The sequence below is a fragment of the Anopheles arabiensis genome, chromosome X, assembly GCF_016920715.1.
Source record: "Anopheles arabiensis isolate DONGOLA chromosome X, AaraD3, whole genome shotgun sequence".
In the NCBI taxonomy this organism is placed as follows: domain Eukaryota; kingdom Metazoa; phylum Arthropoda; class Insecta; order Diptera; family Culicidae; genus Anopheles; species Anopheles arabiensis.
In genome coordinates this window covers 21,297,167-21,325,086 of record NC_053519.1, presented here as the reverse complement: position 1 = coordinate 21,325,086, position 27,920 = coordinate 21,297,167, and the positions used below count along the sequence as shown (strand labels likewise).

The 27,920-nt window shown below is 43.9% G+C and overlaps 1 protein-coding gene across 1 annotated transcript; it reads right to left on the bottom strand.

Moving 5' to 3' along the window:
- Nucleotides 1-23,835: 23,835 nt before the first annotated feature.
- On the bottom strand, nt 23,836-27,195 carry LOC120905714. The gene is made up of 5 exons (XM_040316731.1): nt 26,691-27,195; nt 26,229-26,622; nt 25,856-26,163; nt 25,464-25,786; nt 23,836-23,913 (listed from the first exon to the last, which is right to left on the bottom strand). Exons 1-5 carry the CDS (start codon nt 27,109-27,111, stop codon nt 23,836-23,838), a joined length of 1,524 nt encoding a protein of 507 aa, XP_040172665.1. The 5' UTR covers nt 27,112-27,195.
- Nucleotides 27,196-27,920: the final 725 nt, after the last annotated feature.

Sequence of the window (27,920 nt, the reverse complement as noted above, 5' to 3'; positions counted from 1 at the left end):
ACATTTGGTTCCGGGTTGTATGTTGGAATGTTATCGTTTTCACTAAGCTAGTTACGTTTGTCTTTTGTTGACAAGAACAATGGTTCTTGTCACTAAGTTCCTGTTTTGGGTTTAATGCTTCTACTGTTCCTGCTTTGGGTTATAAAGCATAAACTGTTCCTGCTTATGTTGTACGTTTCGGTTGGTTCTGTTAAATGTGTCACAATTGTTTTTATATGAACGGTGTGGCCTGAGCTCTTCCGGGTGTGTATGGTATGATCTGATTTACTGAATGTGTTATAATGAATGTGTTAAAATGGTGTGACTTGGCTTTCCAAAGTGTGTTACTATGTGTCTATGGCTGATAGTGTGTATTACAATATGTTCTGTATAGCAGATATGCTACACAGTTGTTACGTGAGTCTGGGTGACTGGCCCTGCGCCCACGTGGCCGTTTTATTTTGCGTCGGGTTGCCCCCCCGACGTTCAGGCACCCAGTTTCCCGGGATACCCACCCCCCTCCTGGATCGCCATATGCCACCATCCGCCCAAGGGGTTGGATCTAGCCCGTGTACCCAAGCTAGGATATATGGAGGCACATGTTACCACTCTGCACGACGAGGACGTGTCGGAATAGGAGTTGGATGGGAGAGCCTATGTTATCCCTCAAAGGGCTTCGGATCCCATCCCATTACAGAGCAAAGTTGAAATATTAAAGTATACATAAAATGCCTAACATGTTCATGTTGCCCAGCTGTCCCAACTACAAGTGATACACGTTCCAGCCAAAACCAAAACAAACCGTGCCGCATCTGTCGTGTGTTTTCGAAGACGACAATTATGTAATTGAAATGGACAGTGTACCAAAAACGGCTTGACTTGTTTGTAAGTGGTAGACAATCGTGTTTTTCAAATTGAAGATTGGTAGTAGACTGTGGACAGTTGTTAATTGGAATGGAAAACCCTGTAAAAAGAGCGAAACAAGCTGAACCGTTACTGGCTCCTGCACGCAATTACATCAGCCCGAATCAGCACGGATTTGTCCCTAACAGATCAACAATCACAAACCTTATGCAATTGGTCAGTAGCTGCCATAAATCCATTGATGCTCGCTTTCAAGTAGATGTCATTTACACCGATTTAAAAGCCGCCTTTGACAGGATATCTTTCGTCATATTACTAGCAAAACTCGACAGATTCCCTACTAGCAAAGAGAATGTGAAAGTGTGTGACTTTCAGGGGAGGGGCATGTAAAAGCAAAGGGAGACGGTTGGAAATACGTGGAATTACGCGGAGGCGCGAGCGTGTTTTGGTTTCTACACAATTTTTGCACTCACACAATCACACATGTGTAAATGTGTGCGTTCGCTTTCAGCCTGCGCGCTTGGTTTAGTTGTCTTGGAGCGGCATGCTGCTATCGTAGTCTCGCTCGCACTAGTGCAGCGTGTTCCTCTGTGCGCTCCCCAGTCCGCAAAAAGGGAAAGTTTTGTATGGGATCCACTCGTACACTTGTTTACCCACTTACGTACCCACTTGCAGAAGAAGTGAAAATGTGGTTTCACGCACACATAGACATCTTTCACCCGAACGATCGCGTTCACACATACTATAACGCTCTGATTTCTTCTGCACGTCACGCATAAAAATGTGTTTGCCCCTTTTCGGATTGCTTATAGAAATTTTATTTTTTATTTTATTTTATTTTTTTATTTTATTAATTGCTCGGCCACGTTGGGTTACAGCAATAGTGCTTACTGACTATAGTGTACAATTATTCACGAAGGAGTTGGAAGGAGTTTATGGTACGGAAAAGGAGCGAAGACGGGATCGGTAGACAGGATAGGATATGTTGAAATCGAACAGATCAGAAGTACTATTAAAAGACGACATAGCTCTTACAAAAGGCTCATTGCGAGCAAAACGTGTACGACATATAGGTAACTGGAGACGAAAACGATAACGTAAGGTGCGACAAGGTGCATACAAATGTAAGCGCGACAGAAGTGAAGGAGTATCAATCGTATTGAGCAATATGCCAGCGACGAAAGAAGCCTGAGCGACCGAGAGGCGGTGCTCCAACTTGGCAAGGCCTAATAGAGTGCATCTATCGTCATACGAAGGAAGCGGAATAGAGTGATGACCCAGCGACCTACGAAATACGATCCTTGTAAAACGTCTCTGGATCCTCTCAATCCTTTGGAGCAGAGATAGTTGAACAGGAGACCAGATGACACAGGCATATTCCAGTACGGAACGGACCCAACAACAATAAAGGGACTTAAGACAAAAAGGATCACGAATTTCAGTGGACATGCGACAAATATAACCAAGACTTTTGTTGGCCTTGTTGATGACATAGTCCGTGTGCTCCTTGAAAGAAAGACTCGGGTCAAAGAAGACGCCAAGATCCTTAGACAAGGACGCACGGGGAATAGGGGCATCACAGACACTATAAGCATGAGTTATACTTGTAGAAGATCGGAAGAAAGACAAGACAGAACATTTTTCAGGACACAGGACTAAACCGTTAGAAGCACACCATGTAGAGAATTTACAGAGCCAGGATTGAAGGACTAGACAATCAGCTGTAGAAGATACAGGAAGAAAAATTTTAACGTCATCCGCATATAGCAAGAAGCCGTTAGGAGGAAGGATCGAAGTACAGTCATTGAGGAAGAGAATGAACAGTAAGGGACTAAGGACACTACCTTGAGGGACACCCGAAGAACTAAGAAAACATTCAGAGAAAGAGCCACAGATTTTAACTGCATATGAACGATTCTCAAGATAGGAGTTGAACCACGGCAATATAGAGCCACCGAAACCTAGTTTTCGAAGCTTAGCAACAAGTAATGATAGAGGTATACTGTCAAATGCCGCTTTGAAATCGGTATAGATAGTGTCTACTTGCTTACCACTAGACAGATAGTGATATAGAGAAGACAAAAAACACATTAGGTTGGTGGACACTGAGCGATTGGGCATAAAGCCGTGTTGTTCCGTAGAAATATAATTTTTTACACAAGGCATTACAGATAAATGGACAATTGACTCGAGGATTTTAGAACACGCACAAATAATAGAGATGCCTCTGTAGTTTGATGCTAGTGTGCGGTCACCTTTCTTATAAATGGGAACAAGCCAAGCTAGTTTCCATTGACTAGGAAAAATTCCTACACTAAGCGAGCGAGAAAAAAGACGAGTGAGAATAGGAGTGAGGGTATTGCCACATTTTTTCAAAACACAGGCAGGGATGCCATCGGGGCCTGGTGAAAACGAAGTTTTAAGTTTGGATAAAGCGGATTTTACTAGGCTTTCACTTACAACGACTGAATTACATGATATCACTGTAGCAGATTTACTGCTAACAGTAGGTCACATCTAACTTAGCATTGCCAAAAGCCAGGTAAAAAGACGTTAACCACCAGAAGCGCAAGCGCATAGCCAGCAGCCAAGTAAAGAAACATTAAACACCAGAAGCGTAAACGTTCTCGTGTTTTACCCCAGAACATAAATAAGGAAAACGCGCCACAGATAAGCAATTAAACTTCCGTAAAACCCAGGCATAAACAGGAAAACGTTCGCTACATCCACAATGCACGGATAGTTGATAAAACACAGGCACACTAGGTATAATTTAAGAAACACCTGTAAAAAACCCAAACCCGGAAAACCAAGCGAAAGCTCACATTTGACAAACATCTGGTTGCCAAATGTGTCACAACTTTCACACCATATTTGTTATAAATAAAGCTCGAACTGATGGAGAAGTCAGTTCACCTTCCATAGACACGTAGATCACTCGTGTTCTGGTGCATCTCACCAATTTGCAGATTCCGCCGAAGGCTCTGCTCATATTTGATAATCATTTTTGGTTATCAGCTGTTCAGTCAGTTGACCGATCAGCATTACCCTCATCGAAATAAAGTGCACGTTAGCACTAGTTCCACCCAACTTCTCCCACGGTGTCCGTTTCCGCCTCGGTCATCAACTCGACGCGCAAGGTCGATCCAGTCCGCGATTCCGCCGACGTAAGCAAGTGCTTCTTTTCGGACTTAGCGTAAGTGTGAACAGGTTGACGTAACCGATACGCGACGAATGTGTTTACATTTTGGTGTCGCGTTCCGTACGATCCCCTTCCTCGTCTCACACCCTTTCACTGTGCTCCGCGCATTGACTCACCGAAACGGTTTGAGAAGCGCGGCCGAACCTACCACATCACATCAGAGGGCGTGTAAGACAAGCCTACGTCCAAAGGAACCTTAAAAGTACTAGGATCGACAAATACACTAGAGAAATGTTTGGCAAACAGGTTACATATATCAGGATTGGACGTAGCAGAGGACAGATCAAGAAACAGGGTGGATGGAAGGCTAGCAGAGCCTCGCCGAGAGTTCGCAAAACGAAAGAATGACCCAGGATCAATAGTGAAGCGCATTTGAAGACGCCTAACGTAGCGACGATACAGATGGCGATTAAGAAGACGATAAGCCTTAGCCGCATATTTATATACACAAAGATTGTGTAAAGTATTATTTAAACGGTAGGCGCGTTGAGCGCGGTTTTTGTCCGATTTTAATAGACGTAAAGCTCTGTTCGACCACTTAGGATTAGGAGCGGGTTTAAGGTGAGGACAGCAGGAAGGGAAGGCGGAAGTGATTACATTAGTAAACGCTGCTACAGCTTGATTTATGTCACAGTCAGCATCAATAAAGGACCAATCGGTATCGGCTAATATACGATGAAGCTTTTGGTAGTCCATTTTCCTAAAATTGAACATACGAGCCGTAGGTATTCGTTGGGAGGATGCAGGGCGAGAGTGCGTAAGGAGCACGCTTGTCTCAAGAGCAGGATGATGATTGTCTAGCGCGACGAGTGGAACAGGTGAAGCTATGACGGGGGAGCAGCACTCCAAGAAGGCAGCATTGGCAAATAGAAGATCTAATTGTCTTCCGCGTATATTTTTTATGCCGGATAATTGCAGCAAACCGTTTACCGACATTCCATCAAGCAGAGAAACATTTTCACGAGATACACCAGTAGGAATGAAGTGATTAACGCACGATGCCAACGGTTGCCAGGAGAGTGATGGTGAATTAAAAACACCAAGTAACACCATAAGATCATTTGATTTAAGTTTGCCAGCAACGAAACTAACACTCTCATGCAAATCGTCAAGGACTACTTCGGAAGAACGCAAATCGGGTGGGATGTAAACGGCGCCGATATAGATTGCAAGGTTTTGAAGCTTAACAATTGTCGAAACAGACTCCAGCGAGTCGAACGGCAGTGATAAAGTTGACGTGTTCAGCACGGAAGAGCAGGCAATGAGTACACCACCACCACGGCGACGGTTACTGTTGAGAGAATTTCGGTCGCAGCGATAGATGACATACGCATCCTCCGAGATAAGAGAGGACGGAATTGAGCCATCGAGCCATGTTTCAGTTAACACCAACACATCCATATCAAGCTCAGATAGAGAGAGGCGTAACTCGTCTAGTTTTGTGCGCAATCCTCTTACGTTTTGATAGTAGATGTTTAGTCGATCGATCGAAGGAATGAGAGAGCGAGATGCGCCGGGAGTGCTCTCGCTGCAAGTTATTAACGGCGGAAGAGAGTCAGACGGATTGTGTGTATTAGATGCAGGGTTAGCTTCCATCAATTCGGGTAAAGTCGGTAGTTCATGAGAATCTTCAGCCGGATCAGCCGGTTTACGCTTGCTGAAAGTACTGCGTATAAGGCAAGCTCATAGGACCATGATCGGGCGAAATAGTGAAATCAGCGTTTCGCAGTTGTGTCGTGTGGTTGATAGAAGGTGGCGATGAATGATGATCCGATTCACGGGTAACAGGCGCAGAAGGTGCATGGGATGCTGCAGTAGTGGGTCGCCAAACATTGACGGAGCGGGGATTAAGGTCGATGAACTCCTTAAAAGAGATCCCGCGAGGCCAGGTTGAAGCAGCCAAAGCAATAGCCCGGTGCGAATCCGGTACACCAATTTTAAAAGATACGTAGGAGAGCGTAGAAAGATCCCGGTCACGTCGTACAAGGCTGTATACCAAGATGTCGTCTGTCCCTATGTTGGAACAGGCCATTTCACGGATCGCTTCAATCGGAGTATCAGGAGCAATACGGGAGATAAAGACCCAAGTACGGCGTGGGCGTTCAGGAACGGTCGTAATATTGTTGTAGGACAACCCTGTACCCGATGACAGCATAGCGCGTGTAGCGGTATTGGTAGGCGACGAGTCGGGAGAGCGATCCATCAATCGACGTTTGGAAGGATTCTCACCAACAGCTTGATGGGTGAGCTTAGAGGCCGCAACTGGATTCGTGGTCGTTGAGTGCGTAGCAGGAACCGCGGAATGGTGAGCACTCGATGTAGTAGTATGCGTGGCAAGATGAGAGTTGAGCTTGTTCATTAGTGAGTTGAAGGAAGTGAGAAACTCACGGTGCATGAGATCAAGCCCCTTGATGCCATGCTTAACTTCATCAAGCGTTGTGAGTAGTGGAGCCTGTGAGTAGTTGCGTTCCATTGAGTGAGAAGCAGTAAGTGAGTCGATGAAATCTTTCACGGAACGAATTGACGATGCTGATTCCTGTTTCATCAAAGCTATCTCGTTTCTAAAACAATCCAGTGAAGAGGAAAGTTCAAGTCGCAAGCCAGCTGATGTCGCCTGCACAGAACGTGAGGTATCGCGGAAATCGGACTGCAACGATTCCAACAGGTAGGCAGCATCACGAGAAAGGCCGTGCGAGAAGCGTAAAGTGTCAACGGCCCGCAAACGCTGAGCACAATCCGCGCAAGCCCAAAATAAATTTTGTGACTTCTTAAAATCACGCAGGAGCGGGGTTGAAAGTCCAATGCACTTATCGTGGTAATAGTGTTCACACAGACCGAAGCACGGAATTGGATCGTTGCTAATAGCACCTTCACATTTCTTACAGATCACGGACGCCATCGCAAAATAGCACAGTGAGTGGTCACAACAACCGCAGGCGGATCGCAATGTTTATTTGTTGAACCGTACAAATTCACAGGTGCCGCACAAATTTGTGATACGTGAACGCGCGAGTGCGAATTAACCGAACTAAAACAGTTCAAGCACTTAAACACCAAGAAAATCGCGGTAAAAAATCAACTTGGAAATAGCAGAGTGAGAAAGCACAACCAGCCGCAATGAGTGACAAGTGATGAGAAATGCCGAGGCACACATGTTTACATTTGCTGTATGCACACATTCGCATGCGGTTTATTCCAACTATTTCTCTCCCCTTCCAACACGTGGTTTGGCATATTCACACTGTGTAGACAGCAGAACGGTCTCCCCCTTCCAAATTTACCGTTCTTCCTCCTCTCGATCTTTTTTCTTCTTACCGCGTCCAGGGTACCATCAGAGCTGCCAGCGCTTTAGTTTTTCCTCCTCTCGTTCTTCCTTTCTCCTACCGCGCCCGGAGGCTGCGCGCGTTTCGACAGGTTATTAGCATAATCCAGTGCGTTGTTTTGTGGCTGAGTTGTGCTGAACGCTGTCAATAAAAATGAAGCAATAATTAATGTATGTAGTACGTATTACTTTGGATAGTTTTGCGTATATGATGAGAGCAACACTTACCTTATTTTTTTAAAATTGGAAAACAATTTCCTTATGTCAACCACTTTGAAGATTGTTGATGATGCCAACAGGTAGGCATGCACCTGTAACTTTGAAGACGATAAGCATTAGTTGAGTTAGTACATTGAAGCACATATGAGATCAAGAAAATTACCTCAACAAGTTAGCTAGGATAAATCATTCAACAATGGAAGAAGAAACAACACTGCGCAAAACGTAAACAAGGAAAGTAGGGGACACAAGAAATCGCACATCACTCTCGCATATCCTTCCACAACGAAAGTTCTGGACAGACTGAGGATGCCTAACACCCGGATGAGTGCGATAGCAGACAAAATCATGGTAGATCGAGAAAGATGGGTAGACTCGGTGTAGCGCAATCCGCTGGTAGATGCATGTGTGTGAGACCAACGAAAAACTTCAAACCCCGCTCCTCGCGTTTTTCATCCATCGTTTTTCGTCACACGCACACATCTTTACACACGCGGCGGATTGCCGTCCAAAATCTAGAGAGAGAAGACAGGGCATCTCGCTTTGGCACACAGAAAAATCTCTGAACAACTTCGGCTCTGTTACTTGGGTCCCTTTCTTGCCACCACACGAAATCGTCAGTTCAGCTCAAGCGTTCGACCTGAAAGGCTGCTGTATTGAACATCAACAACGGGATCCACGCAGTTAGGCGGCTATTTGAAATACGATTTTTTATATAATGAATGTGTGTGGTTTGCAGCAAGATTGTGTGAAGCTATGTGTTTAAATGTGCTTTTATTTGCAATAAAAGTGATAAAATATAAACCAAGTTAGATGTGTTCAAGTTTTGTTTTGATTCGGGTGCACCAAGTCCGAATGAAGGGAAGCGCACAGCGCGCTACAAAAGAAAACATGCGGAAGGGGTGTCAGTCCAGCGCAGCGCAATTCGCTGGAATCAGGTGGGTGGGGGTACCAGTTTAGCGCAGCGCAAGCCGAAAGAAACGGGAAGGAAGGGGTATGATGAAACAGCGCGAGCGAGCGTTCTTTACAGCGAGAGCGCCTCGTGTATTTTAAAGGTAAGCAAGAGAGCGCATTCTCTCCGTGGTAGCGCTCCATCCGCCATTTTAAATTTTCAACCTAAAATAACGGACTTCGGATCCGATCTTGGGCCGGACCCCCACCGCGTGTTTCTACCTACCCCTTGCCTGAAAATTTCGTTCTCTTTGTCTGTAGGGTTAGGCCTTCCAGATCCTCTAGTTTCATGGCTGAGATCATACCTAATGGGTCGTACTTATTCCGTTAGGATAAGTACCCCATCTATCTAGACCCTTCCGTGCTTCTTCCGGCGTCCCTCAAGGCAGCAATCTGGGACCTTTACTATTTGTCCTTTATATAAATGATGTCTCCACGATCCTTCCTGCGGATAATCACCTGCTCTACGCGAACGACACCAAAATCTTTCGGCAAATCCAAGGACCAGACGACCATCGCATACTCCAGGCTTCACTAACTGGTGATAGCTGGTGCACGCGAAACTCCTTAACCATTTGTGTTGATAAGTGTGTTACCATCACCATCAGCCGTTCGCGCTCTCCAGTGCATTTCGACTACACGCTAAACGGGTAAACTTTGCAGAGAGTCGATTGCGTCAATGACTTGGGTTTTTTCGTCGTTGTGACGAAATGATCACGTTGTGACAAGATGCAGTCAATTGTTAGGTTTAGTCGTTAAGATGGCCAAACTGATAAAAGGAGAAATTGACGCACCTCGCTTATTAAGCAAAGTGAACATACACGTTCCTCGCTCTAGTCCTCGTTCATCGTCCCTTTTGTATGTAGATAGGCATAACACTAATTATGCGGCAAATAAACCGATATCAGCAATGGCACGCAGTTTTAATTCATTCTATGCAGGAGTTGATTTTCACACATCTATGTCCACTATTAGCGAAGGTCTGCGCTACATTAATCTATAATAACTTACGATATCTTGTGGGCCATCATTGGCGGACAAGAATTATAAAATAAATAAGTAAATAAATAAATAAATAAGATGACTCGCGAGCTCTCTGACCCCATCTGTACCAAAACTCTTTGTTGTGTTCTTATTCGTTCAGTGCTGGAGTATTGTAGCGTTGTGTGGTAGCCCTCCTCTGCTCGGGGGGTTGCGCGCTTGGAGTCCATCCAGCGTAGGGCTACCCGTTTCGCGCTCCGTTCGTGGGGCATCAACAACGACTACACAACAAGATGTTTGTTGCTCGGGTTACCCCAGTTCGACGACCGAATATGAAATGCTAGGCTGGCTTTTATCGTTGGGCTTTTCAACGATAGCATCGATTGTCCGGCTTTGCTCTCGTCGATACATCTATACGTGCCTGCAAGAACCCTCCGCCCTCGGGCGATGCTTGCCATCCCAGAGACAAGGACCGCCTTCCCCTCCCGAGACCCGTTTTTGCGTATATGTCTTGCTCTGAATGCGGCATCTGATGCGTATGAGTCCGGCATGACGATAGCAAATGTGTTGAGTCGCATTAATTTGCTTCGCGCATCTCGCCAGAATCTTTAGCGTCCTTGTTATTGTTGTGTAAAGTGTGTGACTATATATGTTAAATTGTACTCTTAAATATATCGAGTGGGTTTATGAGATCCGTCAATCATTTTAGTAAGTAAACAAATAAACAAATAACATTTTTTGTGTTTCGCTTTCCGTCTGCAATCGTAGCGGCCGATGCCATCGAGTTTGTACGGGATATGCGCGACGGCTGTTGTGTATCGTACGCATTATTGTAGCTGCTGGGATTGTCGCTGCAAATGTTTCGTTGGCTGCAAATGCTTGCTTTCGGCCGTGATAGCGGTTGTTTATCGACCGCCGTGCTGCTGGAGGGTGTCAGGATTCGTCGACGCTGCTGTTCCTGCTTATGTTTTTGGTGATGGATACTACCTCACCACCCGGTATCTTCGCTCGGTGATGATGGTAGTCAACGCCTCTGATGGTACGATAGCTGGCGGCCGTTGCAGTTGGTGAAGAGAAGTTGCTGGTTTGCTACAGCACGATCATCACAAAGCAGCGATACTGCGTTCATCTCCGGCACATGTCTGATAGAGGCCGATAAATCCTGCTGCTGGCTCGCACTGTTGATATTGGACGTCGCTGGTTGACGCTTGGTGGTGTTTTCCTTATGTGACCCGTAAACAGACCATCCTAACACCGTCCTCACTGCGATCGGTCCTCCACATTGAACTGACCGAGACTCCAGCGGTGTAAATAGGTGCACGTTCTCCAAGCCGATAAGGATTCTCGGCATACCATCTTCGTGTTTGTTGTGGATAGATGTGCCGAGCCCTTGATTCGCCGTAGCAGTTGCGCTGCTGCTGGTCGACATCCAGGAATCGACACTGCTCACGCACACTACCACGCCGCACTTAGCGATACGCGCTAAGTGTGTGCAGAGCGCACCTAACGCAGGAGTGTGTTACAGGCTACCGGTCGAGCAGGGCTCCCGGTAGGGCTCACGGTGCGGCTCGTGCGCGCGGCCCCATACTTTATTGTATTGTGTTTTGTGTTATTATTTATTATTTAATTCGTTTAATAAATGTGTAAATGTGCAAAACATAAAAGTGGCGACGAGGATGGGATCCTCTTGCGCAAGGAGGATCCTACAGAACCCGCGGTAGCCATCGCGTTTCGTCTGGCCTTTCTGCAGCGTCAGTGCAGCGGCCATCGCGATGGCACGGTTCCCTGTGCCTTTGGTATACCGCGGAACATCGGGCCGCCGCCACCGGAGACACCGTGGCCCTGGCTGCTGTCCCATCACTGGCGACCGCTGCAATGGGCAGCCGGCTACACACCACCCACTGCAGCCGCATATCAAGGGAGACGGCACATTCCGCCACGGCTCGAGCCCTGCAGCACGTCATCGGCGAAGCAGCTATACCGCCGCAGCTCGAGCCCAGCAACACCAACAGCAACGCGCAAGTTGCTTCGGCTGCAGCACCTCAGCACATCATCGGCGAGGTCGCAATCCCGCCACGGCTCGAGTCCGCCTCATCATCGGCAACCCGCAGGTAGCTTTGACAGCAGCACGGCAGCACGTCATCGGCGAGGTCGCATTCCCGCCGCGGCTCGAGCCCTGCAGCACGTCATCGGTGAAGCAGCAATCTCGCCGCAGCTCGAGCCCCGCATCACCAACAGCAACACGCAAGTTGCTTCGGCTGCCGCACCTCAGCACATCATCGGCGAGGTCGCAATCCCGCCACGGCTCGAGTCCGCCTCATCATCGGCAACCCGCAGGTAGCTTTGACAGCAGCACGGCAGTACGTCATCGGCGAGGTCGCATTCCCGCCGCGGCTCGAGCCCCGCATCACCAACGGCGACACGTAAGTCGCCTCGGCTGCAACGCAGCAGCCTCGCATCATAGGCGACGACACATTCCGCCTCACCTGCAGCAAACCTAGCACGTCCAGCCAGAGACGCCATCGCTGTGGCCGGCCATTGCTGTCGCCGGTCATGGCCCTGCCGGTGCAAGGTTTCATCGCGGCACCACCCTCACCTCCCGGCAGGCGTAGCAGCGACGCTACAACCCGAGGACGCGAACGCGGCATCATCGCCGCCGCCTCGGGACAACGGTGCACCATAGCAGACGCTCCCGAGTAAAGCGAACGCGGCATCATCGCCGCCGCCCCGGGATAACAGGTCATCATCACAGACGCGACCCGAGGACAGCGAACGCGGCTTCATCGCCGCCGCTCCAGAAACAACAGCCGCAACCCGAGGAACGCGAACGCGGCATCATCGCCGCCGCCCGGGAACATGAGCGCAGCAGCATCACGGGCCCCACTACGTACCATCGGTCGAAAGGTGTCACCACGCTGGTATTCCGTTGTGGAATATCACTCGCGTCGGTTCGACCCTTCGGTTATTTAAAGGGGGAGATGTTGTGGATAGATGTGCCGAGCCCTGGATTCGCCGTAGCAGTTGCGCTGCTGCTGGTCGACATCCAGGAATCGACACTGCGCTCACGCACACTACCACGCCGCACTTAGCGATACGCGCTAAGTGTGTGCAGAGCGCACCTAACGCAGGAGTGTGTTACAGGCTACCGGTCGAGCAGGGCTCCCGGTAGGGCTCACGGTGCGGCTCGTGCGCGCGGCCCCATACTTTATTGTATTGTGTTTTGTGTTATTATTTATTATTTAATTCGTTTAATAAATGTGTAAATGTGCAAAACATAAAAGTGTTGTTCAGCTGGTAGATCCTGTAAGTAGTTATAAGAACTTATCAGGGTGGAATAATCATTTTGTTGTTGTGGCAAACTTAGTTATTTAACCGTATGAGCGGCCGCTATTGGATAACGCCGCTCTCCCCCGCGTGCTGAGATCCATAGGCTGGTCAAACGTGAAGATTCCTCCTTGCGCTTTATGTTGGCGGTCTACTGCAGCTCAAGTGGGTCCGGATGGCCCTTCAATCCAATACTCGCAGCTAGAGTATCTTCAATCAGCGTGAATGATGATCCTGCATCGAGAAATGCGTATGTGTCAACTCGCCTGTTCCCATTGTATATCGTCCGGGCACTACGCGAAACAGAGTTGAATTCGCACTATGTTGATGCGTTTGACACTGTTCTGTTTGGGCCGGCGCCCCTTCCATCAACCTGTGCAGTAAGCTGTGATGCCGTTCACCACAACCCAGGACGCCACATGAGAATTTCGACCGACAAGGCTTTGTTCCGTGGTTTGCAAGACAGTTGCGGCACAGCTTCATCTGTGTCACAGCCTCAACACGTTCCACGGGAGACATGCGCTTGAACGCTTCGCATTCTCTTAGTTTGTGACCCGTGTTCTTGCACAGGTGACACGGTGTCGAAGGAATTTCGAGTGTAGATGTTTATCTCTCGCGAGGTGGTGCGCTTAGTACAACAGACATTTCACTACTTGCACATCTATGCACGAGCATGCGATGTGCTGGGCGATGTGCATTGCCCGACAGACAAAGAGAACGAAATTTTCAGGCAAGGGGTAGGTAGAAACACGCGGTGGGGGTCCGGCCCAAGATCGGATCCGAAGTCCGTTATTTTAGGTTGAAAATTTAAAATGGCGGATGGAGCGCTACCACGGAGAGAATGCGCTCTCTTGCTTACCTTTAAAATACACGAGGCGCTCTCGCTGTAAAGAACGCTCGCTCGCGCTGTTTCATCATACCCCTTCCTTCCCGTTTCTTTCGGCTTGCGCTGCGCTAAACTGGTACCCCCACCCACCTGATTCCAGCGAATTGCGCTGCGCTGGACTGACACCCCCTTCCGCATGTTTCTTTTGTAGCGCGCTGTGCGCTTCCCTTCATTCGGACTTGGTGCACCCGAATCAAAACAAAAACTTGAACACATCTAACTTGGTTTATATTTTATCACTTTTATTGCAAATAAAAGCACATTTAAACACATAGCTTCACACAATCTTGCTGCAAACCACACACATTCATTATATAAAAAATCGTATTTCAAATAGCCGCCTAACTGCGTGGATCCCGTTGTTGATGTTCAATACAGCAGCCTTTCAGGTCGAACGCTTGAGCTGAACTGACGATTTCGTGTGGTGGCAAGAAAGGGACCCAAGTAACAGAGCCGAAGTTGTTCAGAGATTTTTCTGTGTGCCAAAGCGAGATGCCCTGTCTTCTCTCTCTAGATTTTGGACGGCAATCCGCCGCGTGTGTAAAGATGTGTGCGTGTGACGAAAAACGATGGATGAAAAACGCGAGGAGCGGGGTTTGAAGTTTTTCGTTGGTCTCACACACATGCATCTACCAGCGGATTGCGCTACACCGAGTCTACCCCCCCCCGAGCTTTGTAGGGAGCTCAGATTACACAGGCCGCTGTCGGTTTTTGCGTCCTTGGGTCGTCCTGTACTCATATGTACCCACTTACGTACCCACTTGCAGTCGAAGTGGAAATGTGGTTTCACGCACACATAGACACATTCCACCCGAACGATCGTGTTCACACATACTATACGCTCCCATTTCTTCTGCACCTCACGCATACAAATGTGTTTGCTCCACCCCCTTTTCGGATTGCTTATAGAAATGATGAGGCACACATGTTTACATTTGGTGTATGCACACATTCGCATGCGGTTTATTCCACACTTTTTCTCTCCCTTCCAACACGTGGTTTGGCATATTCACACTGTGTAGACAGCAGAACGGTCTCCCCCTTCCAAATTTACCGTTCTTCCTCCTCTCGATCTTTTTTCTTCTTTCCGCGTCCAGGGTACCATCAGAGCTGCGCGCTGGCTTTAGTTTTCTCCTCTCGTTCTTCCTTTCTCCTACCGCATCCGGGGGCTGCGCGCGTTTCGACAGGTTCTTAGCGTAATCCAGTGCGTTGTTTTGTGGCTGAGTTGTGCTGAACGCTGTCAATAAAAATGAAGCAATAATTAATGTATGTAGTACGTATTACTTTGGATAGTTTTGCGTATATGATGAGAGCAACACTTACCTTAATTTTTTAAAATTGGAAAACAATTTCCTTATGTCAACCACTTTGAAGATTGTTGATGATGCCAACAGGTAGGCATGCACCTGTAACTTTGAAGACGATAAGCATTAGTTGAGTTAGTACATTGAAGCACATATGAGATCAAGAAAATTACCTCAACAAGTTAGCTAGGATAAATCATTCAACAATGGAAGAAGAAACAACACTGCGCAAAACGTAAACAAGGAAAGTAGGGGACACAAGAAATCGCACATCACTCTCGCATATCCTTCCACAACGAAAGTTCTGGACAGACTGAGGATGCCTAACACCCGGATGAGTGCGATAGCAGACAAAATCATGGTAGATCGAGAGAGATGGGTAGACTCGGTGTAGCGCAATCCGCTGGTAGATGCATGTGTGTGAGACCAACGAAAGACTTCAGACCCCGCTCCTCGCGTTTTTCATCCATCATTTTTCGTCACACGCACACACCTTTACACGCGCGGCGGTTTGCTGTCCAAAATCTAGAGAGAGAAGACAGGGCATCTCGCTTTGGCACACAGAAAAATCTCTGAAAAACTTCGGCTCTGCTACTTGGGGGAATAATTTCGCCAATTCAAGTTCTTATTCAAGCGCGTATTCAAAGGATCTCTGAGTGCTGGTGACCGGTGGGTGCCACGCAAACAATGAGACCCACGCAAACAATGAGACCCCAAATTTTGAGTGATTCAGGCCGAGGGGTATAAGGAAGCTTGAGGAAGCACGGAGAAACGCGCTGCGATGAGAGTTCGCATTCTGTTTTACACGCGCGCTTCACTAACACCAATACAAATACCGTGCTTTGACGAGCCGTCTGTGAATGTGTGTGTGTCTTCTTTCAGCGAGCTCAACTTGGAGCTGCTCGTCACATCGTGTTGTCTCGCTTACACTACAGCATCGAACCATCGCTCCGTATGTCCCCTCCTCCTACGCGTACAAAACCACCAGTACAGCGCGACGCTTTGCCGGAGATGGATGTGCGTGTAATGTTTAAAGTCCCGCGCGCAGTGTTTTTTGCGTTGGTGCGCATTTCGTTAAAAGTCACGTGCGCCGGTGTGTTTTGATGAAGTGTGAAGTGAACAGTGTATACAGACGCACATGCAGTGCATGCATCGACAGGTAAGAATTTGATGAACAGAGGCATCGCAGATTGTCGACAAGTTTCCCGCAGCCTGGCTCCCCGTACTTTACAGTATGACGCCATTCGTGAGTATGAAGGATTCTAAATGTGTTGTGAAAGTGTAATTTATGTTTCAATAAAGTGTTTAATGTAACCAAAAATGACCGTGTTTGTGTTTGTTGTTAGAATAAGTGCGCATTTGCGATCGTATCTATTCATGAAAGAAAACGAGAAACGAAAGAAACAACTATCTTTACATGTGTTCGTAACATGGCTCGAAAGAACACAAACACATTCAGAACTGCAGAGCGTACCGTGCGTTGCGGGTTGGGTGGGGGAGGGCTAGCGCGAGGGTGTAACTCATTCGTCGAAGAGACACTGTATTTCGACAGCGTCACTCAAATCACTCAAAAAATACACTCATTTTGCCGGACTGGTGTGTTAGCACGAACTACGACTGGATAGCGTTAGCGCGGGATAGAGCTGCGCATGAAAAAGCTAAGCTGCCACATATACAGGGTGTTCGAGATAAATTTGACACCTTGCCTTTGGGTTTATATCACTTCTCATCAGGACATGAATTTCATCAACACTATCACATCACCTCGTAGCCGGTCTCGTAGTACAGTCGTCAACTCGTACGACTTAACAACATGCCCGTCATGGGTTCAATCCCCAAATAGACCGCGCCGCCATACGTAGGACTGACTATCCTGCTATGGGGGGAAATCAAATAGTCACTGAAAGCCAAGCCCGCAAGTGGGTACAGGCAGGCCTTGACCGACATCGGTTGTTGAGCCAAAAAGGAAGGAGGAAGGATCACATCACCTCAGCCGTCTACTTCTTACTCGATCTCTACCGCGGTTATACAAACAAACGCTGCATCAACAACAGAACCGCAAATAAATATTGCTGGCAACTCTTCCGGATCACCTTTTTTACACAAACAATAACGTGTCCGCGCCGACACGATGTATCACTAAAGGATCCTTTCTATATTTTCTATCAAAATGCTAGAGGTTTACGCACAAAAAATACCGAATGCTTTACCAGTACAGCTATTTCCGAGTGGGATGTGATCGTTCTCACCGATAGTTACCCATCTTCTCTATTGTTTGACATCCACCGCTACAATACCTTCCGATTGAATCGCTCTGCCATAAATAGTGATAAATGTATTGGTGGAAGAGTTCTCATTGCCACGAATATCAAATATGCGGCTTCGCTGTGCACTACTAATACATCATCAATTGAGTGTCTTTGGGTGCGTGTAAAAGTTTTGGATGTTTACATCGGCTCATTCTACCTCCCTCCTGACCAAGCTGCCAACCCCGAAACTAGGGAAAAATATAAAGACGATCATTTGATTATTCTCGGAGACTTCAATCAACCCTATCTCAAATGGATTACTCGGAACGATTTTCCTTCGCTTGACTTCAGCAACTCCCGAATACATCCTACCTGCCGAATTCTCCTCGATAAAATTAATTTGGCCGGCCTTCAGCAAGTTAATTCAATCACCAACTGTAACAATACTATATTTGATTTAATTTTTGCGGATGACCAGACCGTTGAACGATTGAGCCCATTAGAACTGAGTTTAGAATCCATAGTTGAACCTGATCCACATCACCCTGCTCTACTTACCAGCTTCATGGTTCCGCAACAGAATTTGTCGTCTTCTGAGTCCCCAGAACGGAGAGATTTGAACTTTAGACGTACGAAATTTGATGAATTGACAATAGCGCTAACTCAAACCAATTGGGAATTTTTAAAGTCTAACGTATAAGCGTATTAAGCTTCACAAATCATCTAAATGGATTATTCGAACAGTTTGTTCCCTGCTTTAATCCTCCATCGAAACCACCGTGGGCTAATAATGCACTACGCGTCGCCAAACGCCGGAGATCTATTGCCCAACAAAAACTGCGCAGTCTTCGAAACAGCACCAACCAAGCAATCTTTGCTCGCGCTGCTCGGATTTACAAACAGTTAAACCGTTTTGCGTATGCTGACTACGTTAGAAAGATCGAATTCAGATTCAAAAAGGATCCACTAGCATTCTGGAAATTCATACGAAATAAGAAATCCTGCGACCGTCTTCCAGCTGTAATGAACTTCAAGGGAAACAACATTTCGGGTGAAGATGACCTCTGCAAAGGTTTTGCAGAACATTTCGCTTTCGTGTACACCTGCAATTCTTCGAAACCTCTCAACCTATCTTCAGCACTTTCCGCAATCAACGACGCAGTTGACTTATCCACATCTACTATCAGTGAAGATGAAGTCGATGCTGCCATATCGCAACTGAAGCTTTCGTATGCCTCTGGGCCGGACAACATTCCCAGTGCAAATCTTATTCACTGTAAGGCTGCTCTTTTGCCTATTCTGACTCAACTTTTCAACAAATGCGTACAGTCGAAATGCTCCCCGCAAATATGGAAATCTTCTTACACGTTTCCTGTCTTTAAAAAAGAGACAAATCTGATATATGTAATGTAGAATGCAATAGCAGTGACAGAGAGGGACAGCATGTACAAGTAGGGAGAATAGGTTGACAGTTGTTATTGAACCACCGCCGAAGACGGGCGAATAAATATTACTCCGAACCAGAACTCTACATGTAATTATCGCGGAATCTCTATGTTATGTGCTTGTAGTAAGCTGTTTGAAAAAGTTATGTTCCGCCACATGCCCTACGCTTTCCTGCCTGTTATATCTGTTATGCAACACGGCTTTATGCCTAAACGTTCGATTGAACCTAACCTGCTTCATTTGCTTCAATTTTGCTACTCCAATATTGACAAGGGCCTCCAGGTTGATGTCATTTATACCGACTTCTGCGCTGCATTTGACAAGGTCAACCACTACTTATTGCTTGCTAAATTATTAAAATATGGTGTACACTCAAATATTTTAGCATGGTTATAAAGCTACCTAATGAACCGTTGCATTAATGTTAAGATTGGAAAAACTTTTTCTGACCCTTTCTGTAACCTTTCTGGTGTTCCACAAGGAAGCATATTAGAGCCATTATTATTTATTATATTTATTAACGATATTGTGTTTGCTGTTCTCAACGTCAATGTGTTACTATATGCAGACGATCTTAAGATGTTCCTTGCTGTTGAAAATTCAAATCACTGCGAAATACTTCAAGATTCCGTAAACCGTTTTTTGACGTGGTGCCATGATAACGAAATGTTTGTGAATGTACAAAAATGTAACTGCATTACTTTCTCTAAGAAAAGGATTCCAATAACTTTTAATTACAAAATAGGTCAAGACAGTGTGCCGCGGTCATGTGTAGTTCGTGATTTAGGAATAATGTTAGACAGTAAACTTATATTATCGTGCCATTTCCACACAATCGTCTCAAAAGCATTAAATATGTTAGGTTTTATTCTACGAGCTTCTTCCGACTTTAAAGATCCTTTCTGTCTTAAATCGTTATACTGTGCCCTAGTCCGTCCTATACTAGAATTTGCTTGCGTTGTTTGGTGTCCAAACCAAGTGACCTATATAGACATGATAGAAAAAGTTCAGAAAAAGGCGACACGCGCTGTGTTTTATCGTCTTCCTTGGTCAAACCAAATGCCACGCCCCCTGTACCATGTCAGGTGTCAGTTATTTGGTCTCGAAACTTTAGAACACAGCAGAATGAATGCTCAATGTATTTTCATGCATAAATTATTAAATGGGCTTATTGATGCACCTGAAATTTTAAATCTGATCAATTTTTTTGCACCTACTAGGGATCTTAGAAGCAGGTATTTAATCAGGATCCCATTTCGATCATCTTCATTTGGCGCTAACGGCCCTTTAATTAAAATGTGTGTCAGCTACAATAGACTTGAATCATCTGTATATTTTTATATCCCTGTTTCTCACCTTCGTCAGTTGTAAAGGGCTAGTGTTATTTATGTTTAAGTTGTTTACTAATAAAGAATTTGTATCTGTTATTTAGGCCTATTGACGATAACGTAAATAAATAAATAATAATAAATCTCAGGGTTGAGTTGACGTATCGAAATGATTGATATGTCATTCGATTGCTAAAAGTTGTGCGAACAAGTGTAAAAAATGTCTAGCTCCGTAAATATGTGGAACGTGTGTTATGATGGTTCGTGCCGGCCATACGAATGCCGAAATTCGGAAGGCGGCGATGTGTTCGCTGAACACCGTAAAAACAATAAGCGTACAGCTCGAGGAGTGTGGTGAAGACGTGGATAGTGTTATTGGATTCTGCACCATGCCATACGGCCGTAAAAACACGCCAATGGCTATCTGCCAATTTCGACCGATACACCAGCACCGACGTTTGGCCACCCAGCTCCTCTGACATTAATCCTATGGATTACTTTGTGTGAGGCACAGTTGAGCGGGACACCAACAGGGCGTCCTGCAACACCAAAGCGGAGCTGGTGGCCAGAATAAAGGCCGTGTTTGCGGCCATCCCCAGAGACATGGTTGTCCGGGCTTGCGCGCGGTTCCGGAAGCGGGTGCAGGCGGCCATCGACGCGGAGGGGGGGTACTTCGAATAAAAAATGCGGCAAACATGGTAAACTAAACTTTGTAGAATTTTTTTTCTTTTAATATTTAACATAAATTTGATAAAAAAATCCTTTCCTATTCCCTCAGAAACTGTCAAATTTATCTCGAACACCCTGTATATATATACAGCGCCTACCACAACTATATGGACAGTCGTTTTTCGCGATTTGCAGAAAATCGATAAGAGATAGATAAAAACAGTGGATTTATGAGTTGTGCAGAATACTATTTCACATCTTCGTATATTTTTTTCAAATTTTTTAGCACATTTTTACATGGCTTATGACGAAAAAACAAATTTATGGTCGTACCATAACTATAAAGACACTTCGAAAAATAGCTTTTATGGGCTAAATAAAGCATTTAAAAATCGTTAAAAAATATTAATAACATATCCTACAAAGGTTTTAAAGAAATACATTTTTGAACGATTTTTAAAAAGTGTTTTTATAACTTATTTTTAGGTATTATAAGTTTTATAAGAGTTTAAATATAAAAAAAATCACAAAAAAAAATTTCGTCTGAAATGATTGTTTTGAAAATGCAAACCAAATTATGTAAAAAATTTTCAAAAGCTTTTTTGAAATTGCCGTGCGAACCTTATCAATTTTGTGAACAACGGTTCAAAACAGATCCGATCAAACAAAAGCGACACAAAACCCTCACATACGATTTTTTAGTAGAATCTAAATTCTTGTAAATGTTTTGGATTAAGTGCAGACGAATACGATATTCAATTGCAATGGGCTTAGAATATTACTCTTTGCACATTTTCCCACCGGCATTACAAATACTTATCTAATACTAGTAAATACCACATTACTAATTCAGTCAGTCATTATTTAGGCTCATAAACTACCTAACGAATTCACGACTAAACTCTACAAGCAGACGGCTACCGGAGCCTTTGTAGCGGTCTAAGAGAACATCGATGGTGAAGTGGGTGGTGGGAGGAAAACAATATCGGGCTAGGATTACATTACTTAACTATCAGGCCTATTATTTACTCGAATGACATTCGATTCCGTCGGAAGCACTCAGCCGAGCGGGAGAAAATTTGCCCGCTGCGCAAATTCGAGCAGTTTTCTGCGTAGTTTTTTGCGTCGTTTTGTGTAAAAAAATACGCAAAAAAATACGCTAGACTTCAGCCAAAACTACGATAGCCAGCGTACCCGCTCCGCACGACAAAATCGAGCAGTTTTGTAGCTCGGATTTTTTATTGCTTTCCCGCTGCGCAAAGCGATCGAAAATTTCTCATACTCAAACTGCAAACATATTTCACAGCCCATCGCTGTGAAATATTTCGCATTCATAATTGTTGCAAATATATAAATAAAATATATCGAAATTTTCAGCGCTGAAATTGTATGAATGAAATATTTCTTCGATCGGAATCCAACCCACGCAACAATTTCCCATATAAATCTTGACAACATTTCCTTAAGACCAAGGGCAATAAGGCAATCCGGATTAGCCTAGTGTTCACCCGGATAAGATTGAGTTTGACATGTTGACAGAGCCGTTTAGCCGGTTATTCGAGTTCAAGCCTGATGACATTTGTTGAAGCGGCCATGTTTATTATTTGACTACGATGGTGACCCAACTGACATTTTCGAGCACGAATAATCGGGAATTCGAGCAAATTCCCTTAAACTGGAGCCTTAAACTTCCCTTAAACTGCACCAGTTTAAGGGAATTTGGAAAAAGTCCAGTAAAATCAACTGTGATGCGGTTTTTTCGTTGCTTTCTTCTAGATTCGATCGGAAATGATGTTTCCTATTGTTATAGTTGGTCATGAAGCAATTTTATACTGAAATAATATCGATTTTTTAGAAAATAACCCTCTCACAAAATTTGCTTTTGTTGTTCATCAAATACCAAAGCTATGAATGTAAAATGAGCTCGACAGCATCATCCATCGATAGAAGAAAGTCTAATTTACGAACACATCAAATCTTAGCGCTTTCAACACACTTTATCACACACAAATCCACAATTTCAGGCGTATCGAGTACTAATCGAGCAGATATGGAAAAACAATTTCGAGCAAATGTCACTTGGGGAGTGTGTGTTCGAACACATCGACAGGGAAAAAAAAGAACTCACTCCATATATCCCCTCCCCTCCGCTTCCACCCCTTTTCGGCTTGTGTTAATCATATTGAATCTGTCTTGTTTTTCCTCCCGACTACCTACTTCATTCTCCCTCTTTTTCACAAGTGCCACCCGTGTTGCCATTGCACCGTTATTCCTTGAATTTGTTTTTATTGTTCGAAGTTTCGATGTGGTTAGTCGCGGATCCTAGCGAGAGTCATTTATACTCATTTGGCAGCCGGAGTGTGTTGTATCTGAAAGAAGAGAGAAGAACATATTGCTACAAAGTATATTATACTTACCATCGATCTTTAGCCGTCCGTGTTCCTGTACAGCACGGTATGTATTTGACTATCGTAACGATTGTGATCAATGTGGTTATTTGAAAAATAAAACTCGATTTACTCCTCGTAGGCATCATGCATCAGCCGGACAAAGAAGAAGAAGAATGGTTAGAACTGAGTACTTTTTCCTTTTCTTCGTCTGAACTACATAGTGAAAATGTGGCAGAAACAAGTTTTGGTGATATCAAACGAAAAAAACAGGGACTAAAATCTCAAAACCATTATTCTCCAAATCGAGGAATATTTTTATCACAGAACAGATCAGCAACTCCAGTGCCGTGTTCGTCAACTTCAAATTTTAGAAAAGAGAGAAATAATATTGACCATACATATTTTACCCCAAGAACACCTGAACAGCAGAACATTCCAATTTTAGAAACTAATCAATCAACTAAAAGAGATTGTAATTTATTGAGCATCAGTGAAGAAACTAGGTGGGAAAATATGTTAGGAAAAATCGTACGGAAATTAGAAAACTTGGAGGTAAAAATTGATTGTATTGTAGACAACGTATGCATCGACAGGAATACCCAGCGGCGCGTAAGATTTGAATATCAGCAAATTAGTTCAGTGCAGAAGATGAAGGAATTTGACGAAAAACTTGCGGATATGACATATTTATATCGCACAATAGATTGGCTGAAGACCATCATTACAGAACAAGACATAGAAAACAGAATGCATGATGCATTAGATATTCTAATAGACAGGGATTTTTTAGCACGTGCACCTGGAGTGGTAAAGGGAAATTAGAAAAAAAACATGCATTTGGAGAGTTTCACAACATTTTAAAAATGTTTCAACTATTTGCTGGTAATAATTTTAAAATTCCTACAGAAGAATTTGTCAAAAAATTTATTCAAAAAAAACTTTCGCACGGCACGGATAGAGCAAAAGCACAAGGTATAAGAAAAACAAGTTGCCACAAAAGACGAATTCATTGAAAATTATTGATATAATCCTGGCTTTTATCTAAGTAATACGTTGTTTTTTTATTAAGCGAACCGTACCGTATGGCATTGCGCGTTTATTTTCGGGTTCTTAGAATAAAAGACCAAACTGAATTAAATATTAAGACATTTATTTGACGCACGTTTCTCATTCTTTTCTGAACTAATTAGATCATGTGGAAACATAAGAAATTTATTTGTTTTACGCAATAACCTCCTAAATTTATCAAATAAGCGTATGTAACAAAGGAGTGAAATAAAATTCGTTACCTAAATCTATAAGCACTAATTTGCACATAACATCTTCAATGCATACATCACTTAAATTCGATGACAAATCTGTAGCATTAGCTTTAAAGTTGTATATTACACTTGACGGAACTGGTTCCGAAAATGTATTCGCCGTTTTTGTAAATTCATATGCCTTAATTGTAACGCAATCCAATATTTCAAATGTTGTTACATATTTGAATATTTTTAGATTTTTAGTTAAAAACCAACAATTATTATGACTTTGTCTTAGCATAAAATTTTTGTTTATGTGCAGTACTACTTCCTGTTTAGTTATTTTTGTAAAAGGATATGTTTGCTCAGAACGTTTTGTAGCAATTTCAATTTCCTGTAATTCTATCACACGGTTAACTACTTGTGCTAATGGGTTTGGGCCACTTCTTACCAAATTTTTCATGGAAAACAACTTGTTTTCAAAAGGATAAGTGGAAATTTTGGGAAGAGGTCCATGATTTTTTACATCAGTTACAACGTGGAGAAGATTATGCACATTGCTTGTAACATGATTTTCGTGGTAAATGGTTGCAAATTGTGCAACAAACTTTTCTAATAAAATTCCGGCATATAACCAGTGTTTTTCAAATTTCGAAGAAGATAGTAATATGACGGCGACATAAAATAACTTGAAGTGTTCAAAAGCTTGTTTACTTATGTAACGACTAAGTATTGGAATACTTGCGTGACGTAAAAAGCTTCCAAACTCTGAAGCTTTCCAAAAGGGAAAATATTTCAATGAACGTAGTTTCCTGTTATACGCATGGAAACGGACGACCCAGCCCGTAAAGTCTTTTTAGGCCGTCCACAAGGACAGAGGAGGCGTGGTAGGCCCAAATTGAGGTGGCAAGATGGCGTGGAGGCGTCCGCCATTAAGGCCGGGATAACGGACTGGCAGACGAAGGCGCGAGACCGTGAGCGGTTTCGGACACTCCTGAGGCAGGCCAAGACCGCAAAGCGGTTGTAGCGCCGGATAAGTAAGTAAGTAAGTAAGTTTCCTGTTTATATCGCTGGGAAATATAATTTTAAGTAACAGCGATGATACCTGTGATTGTTGTTCTGGTGACCATTTTGGAAAAGGCTTGAGGGCGCCAGTGACAAAACCCTGTATCAATTTACGAAATACTCCTATATCTATAAGATGAAGTAGATCAGCGATAATGAAACCAACAATAAGATCAAAGTAATTCAAATAAAATAGTGGAGATGTGCGTTTCACGTGTTCTTTGTACACACCGCCTTTTAGTTCCTTGTCAGTGCGAGGTTCACCTTGAACACTTTTATAAACAACCTTTCGTGCGCTTTTAATAAAAGTGCCTAGACTCTTACATTTTATGCATCCGTGCACTGCATTATGATACGCAACTCCTGTAAAAGTTAAAGTAAAAGGTACGGATTAGTTTATTTTGATAGAACATTTCAATCAAACCATTATACCTTTTAAAAACGAGCGCGCAGGTGTATCAGCAATTATTGCACGTAACTGAATATCTATCATTTTTCCATTAATAATGGTTCCTTGGTCTGATAGATGGTTTAGTTCGTCCACCAATTGACGAAGATAGCCCTCAGCATTTTCTGGCTTTGATGCTCCACAAAAAATGGCTACCACCAACACTGGCATTGGATCAAAATCCGGCAACGTCATTAAAATCGGCCACAATTGTGTTGGCCCGCTGTTATGTAACGGCAATCCGTCCATGGAAAGATTGATATTAATTAGGCTCGTTGCGGGTGTAACTTGGCTGAAATAGTTGTTTTGTATTAAAACATGTATGACATTTAACATGTAATTGTTTTATCCACTCACCAAAAATATTGTTTTAGGGTTTTCTCGACTCCACGATACCATAATTGTCCACCAGCCACATTTTCTATTTGATTGCCAATAAGAATAGGAGTTTTTAAAAACGTTTTGGCGTCTTTAGGCAGGTTGAAATCCGTTTTATGACTAAGCAATTTCAGCAGTTTGGTTAAAGTTGTTAGCGGAACTTTGCATGAAAGAGCCCATAGTCTAAGAAGTGTTTCAAATGGTTTTTGGAAGTCATTTTCGCTTTCTTCTTCGGTATCACTCTCCGCATCAGTATTAGTTGACGGAATAGATTCCACGTCTTCATCATCTTCCAAAAGTTGAGTATCACTATCAATGCCTTCTGGCATGCCAAAGTCTTCTTCAATCGAAGTAGGAACAACTGAAGGGCCAGCTGAAAAAAAAATGTTTACATAATGTTAAAAAATTCACTTAACTCTAGTACAACAACAAAAAACCTACGTGAGGGATCCATCAATGCTTGCATTTCACGTTCAAAATTGGTTTGGTTGACTCGGCGAATTTTAGCGAATTGCCCCGATCTTCTCAATTTCTTTGAGTACATATCGCTTTCGAAACTTGTGTTAGCTTGAAATAAGCCTGAAACTTCGATGAAATAGTTGATTTGTACGACCAAAACAAAAATAAACGCCAAACAAATATTCACTACAGTATTGATTGCACCAAACAAAACACTGAAAATGGCTGATGCACAACCACTCACTACCGTTGAAGAAAAAACAACTCGTAAGAGGAGTAAGAAGCTACCGGCGACAAGTTGAAACTCGTATGGAAGCAACACGCTCAGGACGGGGAACCGGGCAGACAAAGCGAAACCAGGTGAAGGGAGCTTCCAAACCAATGACGTTGGTACTGCGTCCATACAAACAACACGGAATTTGACAGATCTCCATACATTTTCCTGCTCGATTGTTGCGTGGGAAGAGTTTTCGCTGAAATTTCTGCTCGCTTTTTCGATCGCTTTTGGCGGAAAGAGATCGAAAATCCGAGCTACACAACTGCTCGATTTTGTTGTGCGGGTTCCGCCAAAAGCGATCGAAAAAGCGAGCAGAAATGTCAGGGAAAACGCTTGGATTCCGATCGAAGAAATATTTCAATCCTAAAATTTCAGCGCTGATAATTTCGATATATTTCATTTATAAATTTGCAACAATTTTGAAGGCGAAATATTTCATAGCCATGGGCTGTGAAATATGTTTGCAGTTTGAGGCGGCGCTCTGGGACCAATCGAACGAGACAAACAAACACGAATCTGTTCGATAGGTGCTCTGTCAGCTGTTCGATGTATTATAGACCTGTCATGATGCACTGCAACACGCCTTTCTTTTCGTCTCGAAAATGAAGCATTTTCATAGTTTAAATGAATATCCACCTACAGGGGGAAGATTCAACTCATAATTTACTAGTTATTCACATCTATAATAACATAGAAATCATTCAAATTTAATATTGAAAAATGTAAACAAACGTCCATGCCAAAACACATACAGTGCATACACATGGATTATGTACACACAATAGTTTAATACGTTTCAATCCTTTATATTTGATGTTATAATTGATTGAAAAGTTTAACAATAATTATTGATAGCTATTTTAAATATTTTGCACGGAATTTTAAGAAGAAAAAGAGACAAACTACGTAAACAAACTTAAAAATGTCCCAAATCG

Excerpts from the sequence above, each read along its gene's own strand:
- LOC120905714 (XM_040316731.1), bottom strand. The coding sequence starts at position 27,111 with ATGGACGCAGTACCAACGTCATTGGTTTGGAAGCTCCCTTCACCTGGT. Across the intron at positions 25,787-25,855 it reads TGCGCGCTCGTTTTTAAAAG|GAGTTGCGTATCATAATGCA; the intron begins GTATAATGGTTT and ends TAACTTTTACAG. Across the intron at positions 23,914-25,463 it reads CACCAGAACAACAATCACAG|GTGCACGTGCTAAAAAATCC; the intron begins GTATCATCGCTG and ends TTACCACTCCAG.